The sequence below is a fragment of the Lygodium microphyllum genome, chromosome 9, assembly GCF_053477565.2.
Source record: "Lygodium microphyllum isolate KBCC chromosome 9, Lygodium_microphyllum_v1.1.10, whole genome shotgun sequence".
Classification (NCBI taxonomy): domain Eukaryota; kingdom Viridiplantae; phylum Streptophyta; class Polypodiopsida; order Schizaeales; family Lygodiaceae; genus Lygodium; species Lygodium microphyllum.
The window spans coordinates 63804396-63813922 of NC_141143.1; the positions used below are offsets into that span (position 1 = coordinate 63804396).

The 9527-nt window shown below is 41.8% G+C and overlaps 1 protein-coding gene across 4 annotated transcripts; it reads right to left on the reverse strand.

Moving 5' to 3' along the window:
- Window positions 1-329: 329 nt before the first annotated feature.
- On the reverse strand, window positions 330-8090 carry LOC148031108 (splicing factor PWI domain-containing protein). Of its 4 annotated transcripts, none has more exons than XR_015691848.1 (11): window positions 7901-8089; window positions 7350-7439; window positions 7129-7251; window positions 6806-6973; window positions 6600-6683; window positions 6371-6513; window positions 3530-3595; window positions 2365-3390; window positions 2177-2278; window positions 628-1775; window positions 330-521 (listed from the first exon to the last, which is right to left on the reverse strand). XR_015691848.1 is itself a non-coding variant. In XM_087684644.1 (11 exons), exons 1-11 carry the CDS (start codon window positions 7919-7921, stop codon window positions 808-810), a joined length of 2187 nt encoding a protein of 728 aa, XP_087540770.1. In that variant the 5' UTR covers window positions 7922-8090; the 3' UTR covers window positions 330-807. The 4 variants fall into 4 exon arrangements, 3 of the variants coding, with proteins under 3 accessions (XP_087540770.1, XP_087540769.1, XP_087540767.1); XM_087684644.1 differs by having other exon boundaries at window positions 330-813; window positions 1418-1775; window positions 7901-8090; XM_087684643.1 differs by having other exon boundaries at window positions 330-813; window positions 1241-1775; window positions 7901-8090.
- Between the last annotated feature and the right edge of the window lie 1437 nt (window positions 8091-9527).

Genomic DNA, 9527 nt, shown 5'->3' on the forward strand with positions numbered 1-9527 from the left:
TCTAGCCACTCTATGTGAATCCTACATTGAATGTACTGCACAACAGCCTTTGCGCTGTCTTAAGATGTCCATGGACTTCTTGTCCACTTCAACACCTTCATGTCAAAGACATTCAAAGACTTTTAGCTAAATTCATTACCACATCACAATCTTCACAAGTAACGGTCACAAGATACCCATGATGCTCAGGCTCAGGCTATATCCATGACAGCATTGACACTTGCACATCCAATTATCTCAAACCGAGTCTGGTCTTCAAGCACAGCAAATACTTCTTATCAGTGCCCCATTCAAAGTGAAACCACATGTGCCCTGGTCCATTCTCAAAATGAATTTCAACAAAACTTTCAAATCCTTGATAAGTTCAAAGACTCCTTTGGAGCTCAGCACTAGGGACAACTATGTGTGCAGCAAAGGCAATGACCTTCAGCTAAAACTTCGGGTAAAGTTAATAGTAGTTTGCAAACCCAACCATTCAATCACCAATCCTCACGAGACAAGTAGCCTCCACATTGCCTTACCTGAAAGAGATATGATGATGACTTCTTTCCAAATGTCTCTATGGTCAAACAAACAATATTATTCACTGACACAACACATCCAACTCATGTGAAACAGATGCCTTACTGTGCTCTGCACTATGCAAGGTACCACCATAAATAGTTTTGGAAGGGCAGTTATTAGCCACCTTTACACAATCTTTCAGCACCACCACTTTACCACCTTAATTATAAAAGGACCCTCAATTCTTTCACATGAATAACTCCAGTCAATAGGAACCACTTCACAGCAAGTTGCAGCCCTCTGTCAACACTGCAAAAGAGAATGGAAGGTAAAGACTTTCTAAACAACTAAGGTAGGAAAAAGAATGGAAGGTAGAAACTTTCTAAACAACTAAGGTAGGAAAATGAACCCATAAAATACTCCACTGTAAAAAGCCGGTTCCCTGTCAACCCTCAGCAAGCAGTACTTTTGTAGAAGAGCTCTTTTTCTTGTGCCCGTACAATTTCTCAGGCTTCTACAACTCAGCATACCCAGTCAGTAACTCAAATCTGATCCCCCCTGAGAACAACTATTCTTTAAAGCCCTTTCTTACCTTCCAGAGAGAAATCAAAACCCTCTAAACACCCAAATTGACTTCTTATGTACACATAATGCCCAGATAAACTCCGTAACCTCTGGTCGTCAAAACCTCTGGGAGCTTACACTTAAATCCAAACTAAGATACTCATGAACTTACAGCTTTTCTAGCTCTTATTGAATCAAGAGCCTTCTTTCTCAATTCATTTTCCATTCTTCTCTGTTCACTTTCCCTGTCGTCCTCATCACTCTTCTGGGCTTCCCCAGCACTGTCAAATTCATCAGTTCTTACTAAGCGATTATCAAGATCCGGAGGTGGAGTAACAGAAGTAATTGCCTTGGCTGCAGCCTTTGCAGCACGCTTTTCCTCCTTTCGCTTGTGCCTCTCTTCTCGCTTTCGTCTTTTCTCTTCTTTACGCATTTTCTTTTCTTCTTTTCTCCGCTTTTTAGAAACTTTCCGTCTTTCATCTGAGTTTGAAGGTGAACCAACAGCATTTCGTTCATCCATGTCACTTCCAATGTCTCGGGAGCTCCTCTGATTCTCCACATTAAACCTGTGTTGATCATCACTGGAATAGGTTGAAGCCAAACCATCAGGCCCCCCTGTATGTCTGGCCACATGAGCTGCAATAACATTTCTTTCTCCAGATGTCGAACTCTCCCTAGAAGGGGATCTCTGCCTCTTTTGAGGCCGACTGCCAAACAAAGAATTACAAGGTCATGCACGAATTAAGGGCATAAACTGAAATTGGACACTAAAATACATCGCCAATAACTTAGAAAACAAGTTCAAGTCATTTAACTGTTGTCTTACAACTGATGTGGTGTCTTACAACAGTTGATTGTCAATAAATACACAAAGGAATCAGAAAACGGTCCACATAGCCGCTATCAGCTTTTGGGATAAATACATTTAAGAAACGTGCAACCTCTTTTACGGTACTAGTGGAAGTTTGCTCTTCACTCAACAACATCAAGTGAATTACTAGACCACTAGCCATGGTTCTCATGCAAGATCACACTTTGCTTCATCTGATTACCCTATTTTTTAAAGGAAATCTTATATCTCAAATAAACCGAGAGAGGCCATAGGTACCTTTCACCAAGGCGTGAGTTTTTTTCCTCCTCTTCAGATTGCTTGTAAGAGTCGAATTTGTCCTTGCTCAAGCTACTGCCTCTTTTAGGACTTGTGCTGACCCTGCAGAGCATGAAAATTATTGGAATTATTGAGCACAACAGACGAACCTGCAACTAAGTGCAGAAACACAAGATAGGAATTACTACCTCTTTCTGGAAGGGGGTGAACCATCTGAAACGCTCCGAGACCTCTGAAGTGAAGGAGAGGGAGTTTGATTGTGCACAGCTGTCCCACGGGAAGACCGCAAAGAAGAGTTCAAGTGGCCTGATGCCTCTCGCACAGGGGATGCTGGGACTATCCCCTGCCGTCTAGGTGATGAATAGCGAGGCCGAGTGGAAGAGGTGGGCTTAGAATGCCATGAGGGGGAAGAGTTCCTTGGCCCTCTTGTAGGAGAAGGAGAAAGCCCTCCAATCTCACGACCAGAATGAGCCGCTCGATGGCGCTGAGTAGCATTTGAGCGTCCTGAATGAGCCATTGTTGAACCCTTTTGAGGGGACACTGATTCACAAGCTCCAACCTGGGGAGAGGACATAATAGCAGGCCGTTCTGGGGACAATAATCTAGAACCACTTTCTGGCGATAGAGATACTGGACGTGGAGGCAACTGCCTTGGAGAGGGTGGTGGTGTCGAGCGGCGCCTAGGTGGAGGAGGTGGTGGTTGCTGCCTTGGTGGTGATGGAGATACAACATGGCGACGCGGGGGGGATAAAGATGGAGCTGGGTGTCGGGGTGGAGATACAGCATGTCGGCGTGGCGGTGACAAGGATGGAACAGGTCTACGACGAGGAGATGGAGAAGGAGCTGGGCGGCGGCGAAGAGATGGAGACAGAGGACGTCTTTGAGGTGATCGCGATATACGACGTCGAGGAGACTGAGGGCGCCTGCGAGGGGATGGGGAGAGAGCTTGACGCCTTCTAGAGGGAATTGGTGAACGACGAGGAGGGGAACGTGCATATCTTGGAGACCTACGTCGATACCTTGGAGGAGACCAAGCAGGAGATCGGCGTCGAGGAGAACGAGAATATGAGGGTGAGCGGCGCCTTTTTGGGGATCTGACAATCTTGGGGGAGCGACCTCGCCTTGGTGACCTTGAACGCCGTGCTCGGCGTGGGGACCGCCTAGGAGATCGCGACAAACTCCTGTCTCTGCGTCCCTTCCGAAAGCGAGGAGATCTGCAATGAATTTCCAAAGACATGATTGCCAAATGAAATCAATGTGTAATTAGTAAAATTTCTACCATTTAAACATTGTTACAATTTCAAACACTTTTAAGTAAAAACTTCATAAATACTGTAAGCTGAGGTTGCATACCTAGAAACACTAGGTGAACGAGAACCATTGGGAGACCTGGAGTGTGAGGGCTTTGCAGCCACTAATCTACAAAAAATAACAGGACAATGTGACAAAAAACAAAAACAGGATAAGCAAAAAAAATGATAATGAACTACAGTATATCATTTCATATAGTAAAGCCTTGTACCAACCAATACCATAACAGAGGAAGCACAACAGTACCCATAAAGTATAGCAAAGAGCTGTGGCTTCAGAACAATGCAAAGATTTCAACAGTAGTAAGGTATCCCAACCATAGAAAGTTAAAAACAGTTGAAATTTTCATGTGAAAGAAGTCAAACCTAACCAAAATACAAGCAGCTTAGTTCTGGTACATATCAACCTATACCTGCATGATGTTGTATCAAAAATCAAGAAAGAGAAGTACAGGAGAAGATAAGGCCAAGGGCCAGGGATTGCCTTGAAAAAAGGTAGTGTATGGATCTTCTGGAACTAGTTTATTCCTGCGTGGCCACAAACAGTTGGTTACTCCTAAAACCTTCTGTCAAAAATAAGTTAACACTTACAAGCGTGTCCATATACCGGTAGAGATTCTCTCGCTCTTATCTCATTTCAAAAACACTTGAGATTTTTTTGTTATGGCAGAAAGTCTAGGTGTTACCAGCTCTGGCCACAAGTATTGTAAAAAAAACCAAGAGAATCTTACCCAAAAATAGATCCCTAAGATAACAATTTGAGTAGAGGTGTATGAAATGAAAATTTAAAGCCTTACACCCATGCATGCATCAGGCTGCATATGCATGTATCAGAATTCTGAGCTTTAAATGTAAACTTACAATATGATTCTACAAGACGAGTGTTTGTGGACTGCTGATAGTCCTCCCTCCTATGATTATTACAAATAATAGATCACTGCTATCATGCAGCTCACTAACTGTACATTAATGCACACTGGGTGTACTTTCAGCATTCTTGGACCTTCATACAAAAGAAAAAAAAACCTGAATTTCATTTGAAACTTCTGGTAAGCTTCCTGGGATTCAAAGTGCGAAAATAGGAAAATGACATGACACTTCTCACTTTTTTATCTTCATTGCTCATCTTTGCATCTTCCATACCCCTACTTTCAGTCAAAGGTTTCTCCCCCTTTGCTCGAAATTTCAGGAAGTTTCAATGAAAAGATATACTCACACAAAAAGAATTTGAAAAATCAAAACCAGGCCCCTTTCAGAAATCCATTGAAGTCCGAAAGGGATTCCCCTCTCATTTCCATTCATGTACTTCTACCCCTCCTAGAACTATCCTAGGGATGTACGTTAAAGTTTGATAGTACAAACCACGAGGTGAAAGATCAGATGGTAATGCTTTGATATAACGATAGCGTATCAAGTTCGCCTTTCACACTGCAGACTGCAGGTTGACCCCTATACCAAGCATGAGATTGATAATCATGAATAAAAGATTAGTTGGTACAGTATAGATTTTGAGAGACCTGAGGTGAATTCTTATACTTGTGAACTTGAAAGCATGTTTTAAGTGTGGCTGGCTGCCTCAGTTAGAAAACATACATGGACCTAATTCTTGTAGGCATCATCCCCCAATTTTAGAAAATAATGCCATGACCACAGGTCATATGAAAACTACCATTACATGTGTCATAAAAATATAGAACCTGGTTAAAGCATTAAAAGAGAGACCAAAACCTTCTTTCGACCAAATATATTTCAAGACCCTGAAAGATGAAGCATGCATGTCTGGGCCAAATAGCATGAGCAAATTTATATTATGTTAAAAAACTATGGAATAGACATTGAATGCAACACTCGAGCTGCCATGCCATTAATGCTAGGATGACACAACACTCACAAAAGCTTGTGTAAAAACCATCTCGTCATCTAGTTGCTGTAAATCCAAGTTATAGGAACACACATGCTGAGTAGATGCACCAAGTCAAAAGTAATTGTCTGGGCGAATTTCTGCTTGTAATTTACCCTAGAAAAAATCATTAATATAGCAGTCCATAGAGTACCACTCCCGACACTAAATAAATTTTCTCAGAAACTGTTTGTGCACGCCATGGGGCACCCATGCATATCATTGTCGCTTTGAGCCAGCATGCCCTCACTATCATTCATGTTTTGGATATGCAAAGGTGCGACAACCTCCTTCCGTGGGTCTATTAGCGCTCAATGTAAGACATGCGGATTGTCATTCCATCTCAAGGAAAATCTCTTTACAAGATTTCCACATTGAATCCAAGCAAGTATACTACCACAAAAGCCTTCCCCATTTTTCATATAATGGAATAGTTGAGCAAGTAAAATTAACAGCCTGAATATCAGATAGATCATAGTGCATTTCAGCCCAATTTAAAGCCCCAAATACATTCTACACATTCCACATTTCTTTCTCTATTCATTCCACTCCTCTCTGAATCTTTGCTCTCCCCTCCTCTTTAGTCTCCCCTCCTCTTTAGCCACCTCCACAAGCTGCCACCTAGGTGGAAGCAGCCATCACCTACCTCTACAGGCTGCCACCAACTCTGCATTCTGCATTTCCTCACAGGAACTGGGCATTGTCACAACATTGCACAGTCCCATTGTGTTGTATTGTCCCATTTTCACAAGTCAAGTGGATGAGGGTGACGTTTAAATTCCACACAAGCCCTTTGAGTCAAACATTGCGTGCTTGACACATTAAGACCAAAACTTGGGTTAAAAAGAGGCTCATTCTTCACAGTAGAATGAAACTGTAAATATCCGTGAAAACAAATGAGGCAAAAGTAAAAACAATAGATAAGAACACAATCAACAGACAATACAGCAACTTCAAGGTAAAGACAATTAATTTTCAGCTCACCCGTTCTTTGTTTGTGGCCGGATTCCATCTGGGGATCTTTCTCTGGATTGCCGTCTTGGAGATCTTTCTCTGGATTGCCATAATGGAGATCTGCTTGTTCTTGATTTCATCGATCCCAACTCTGCATTGATGGCGGCCTCATCCTGAAAGCAAGCAATCAGCTAGGAAACAAATCTATGCAACTCCTAAATAGCCACATGTGAGGTGCAAGGGACAGCTGCCAAACTACCTGCTTCTTTATTCGCTCTTGTTCTGCAGCCCTCTTGTCCTCTTCTTTCTTCCGAACCTCAGAAATGATCCGTTGTTCTTCAGCCTGTAAAGAATGCTTTCAGCCTATGAATCCTTGAACCTTGAAAACAACCACACAGATTTTAGCATATCACTTTAAACAGCAGCTAGAAAGGAAGTTAATTAAGTTCAACCACCATATTCCACCTTTTGCAGCCGAGCCTCTTCAGCCTTTTCATCCAGAAACTGTTGTGGAATCCCACTAAGGCTGTTTTGGGCACTGGTCAGGTGACCCCAAAGTTCCTTCATGAACTTCCCTGTGTTCTTCTCCATGAAACCAGTAAGCTGTATCTGTATGTTCTTTCCATCCACATCCTACACAGACAGAAGCAATTACTTGATTCCCATCTTGAAATAATATTTACACCTGACAAAAAGTGACGCCTCAAATATCAATCTTCGCTGCAAAATCAGACAATGCTATGGCAACCCCTGGATACATCAGAAAAGGTTTAAAAGTCTTAGCTTACCTTCCCTTCCAGTAAACCAAATATGAAATTGATCAGGACTTCATCTTCAAAGCCAAGAAGTTCAGTAACCCTTCTAGCAATCCATGGACGAATTGTATCCATTTTCACCTTGCTCATATCCACCTGTGAAAAGAAGTAGAACTAATAAATTGAGCACCAAGTAGCGGAAGAAAGAGATGATCGGGAGAAGTGTCAAAATAAAAGAGAAATAATCGCCTTACTAGCTGATCCAACTCTGGAGCAAACTTTTGTGTTTTGAGCAATTTAGCAGTCTTGTTTGAAAACCTAGTATCCTGCTCTGCAGAGGTACCCTGCAACAAAACAATAGAGTGTTGACAGCACAAAACAAAGAACGAGCCTTTCAATACTGCGTGCATTTCAAGTGACAAAGTCACCCAAAAAAAAAAGAGGTGAGGCTGCAATTTGCAAACTCCCTTTCCGCCAAAATTCGCTTCTGTGTAGGCCATAGGACTATGAACGGCACGGTCAGAAATTACCTACTAAATAGGTCATGGAGTATGTACGGCAAAACGAAGCCTTAAATCTATTCTTCAAATCTCGTGTAGGATCGTGAAAGAGCCGTCAGTCAGGGTCTAAAGATGTTAGGGTTTCCTACACAGGGAAACGTGCGCAAGCTAGGGTTTTACTGGTGGAAGCAGCGTCGATATGTCGGCTTATTCGGCGGGTTAGGGGGCCTAAAGCAATTAGCCTGATGTATTTCTGTGGAGAACAACAGGTAGAAGGGCACAAAGGTGAGAAGTAGAAGACGTACCCGGAAGAAGCCACCCGACATGGCTGGAGGTGCTGGGGACAGGCAGCTCCGGCACAGTGTGAAGATGTGGAGACCGCGAGCGCGAACGATGGGATCCGACGATGCTCTCCTGTGTATATTTTTGCTGTGATCGCGTCGTAAGCGAACAATATTGGTACCTCTTTCTCCCCCCCTCCCTTATGATGTTATCTTGTCTGTTGTCGTTTATATTTAACATAGGTTCATTAGTGGGGATTAGTCAAATACCTAATCACACGGCATACAGATTGGTTATATTCAGCCCGGACAATGGTTATTTTTTCATAATAACAATTAGCATTTCACGCTTACGCTTTGCGCGCACAGAACGTTAGACCATGTTGCGGCTGTAGCTTCATTGCCCTAAAGCAGCAAGCAAAGTTGCCGTGCAATCCTTTTCTCATCTCTCACTCTCCTCTTTTCTTTCTTTGTTTCTAGTTTTTTATTTATTCTCTCTCTCCTCCCCCCCAAATTCCTTATGTCTAATTTTTTCCTCTCTCTCTCTTTCTCTGTCTTTTATTTTGGTTTATTTTTTCTCCTCTCCCCATTCTCTCTGTCTCTCCTTTTATTCTCCTCGCTCTCTCCTCTCTTTTCTTTCTCTCTCCCTCTTCTCTTTTTCCCCTTTTTTGTTCTTCTTATTCTCTCTCTTTGTTCTCTTTTTAAATTTTTTCTTCTCTCTCTCTCTCCTCTCTTTTCCTTCTCTCTAGAACCTCTGTTTTATTCTCTCTCTCTCTCTCTCTCTCTCTCTCTCTCTCTCTCTCTCTCTCTCTCAATTTTATATTTTCTCTCTCTATTATTCTGTCTACATGTTCCTCTCTCTCTCTCACTTTCTTCCCCCTTCGTTTCTCTTAAAGTATGTAAATTTTATATTTTCCCTATGTATTATTCTCTCTCTCTCTCTTCTTCTACTCCCCTTTCTCCTAATTTTCCTTTTTTTCTTCTCCCTCTTTTTTTTCTCTCTCTTTCTCGCCCCTCTCTCTCTCTCTCTCTCTCTCTCTCTCTCTCTCTCTCTCTCTCTCTAAATATTTAAATTTAAAAATGACTTTTCTCTTTTTCTCCATCTCTCATCCTCGTTTCCTCTTTCTTCTTCTTCTTCTGTCTCTCTCTCTCTTCCCCGCTTTTCTTTCTCCCCTCCTCTCTTTTCTTTCTCTCTCCTCTTTTTTCCTTCTTCTCTCTTTAATTTTTTTTATTTTCTTTCTTTTAGATTTTCTTAGAGAGGATATATGTATGTATATATATATATATATATTAACTAGGCCCTATACATGAGAGAGAGGGGGGGAAGGGGGAGGAATTTAATTTAAAAAAAGAGGGGAAAAAGAAAGAGAATGATTATAATATAAGTGAGAGAGAGGGAAGGGGGTTTTAATTGAAAAAAGGGAGGTGAGGCTTTTAATGAAAAAAGAGAGGGGAAAGAGAAAAGGTGAGATTACATGTGAGAAAGAGGGGAGGGGAGGGGGTTTTGATTGAAAAAGGGAGGTTTGGAAAATGGGGTAGGTTCAAGGCTTTCCAAATCTATAGCGAAAATAATATAGTAATAAGATTTCAAACTCGAATTGCCAATGTGAATTTACAAAATGAAAAAAAATACCTCTAAATATGATATTGC

Excerpts from the sequence above, each read along its gene's own strand:
- LOC148031108 (XM_087684641.1), bottom strand. The coding sequence starts at position 7,921 with ATGTCGGGTGGCTTCTTCCGG. Across the intron at positions 3,596-6,370 it reads CGGCCACAAACAAAGAACGG|ATTAGTGGCTGCAAAGCCCT; the intron begins GTGAGCTGAAAA and ends TATTTTTTGTAG. Across the intron at positions 3,391-3,529 it reads CGTTCACCTAGTGTTTCTAG|ATCTCCTCGCTTTCGGAAGG; the intron begins GTATGCAACCTC and ends AATTCATTGCAG.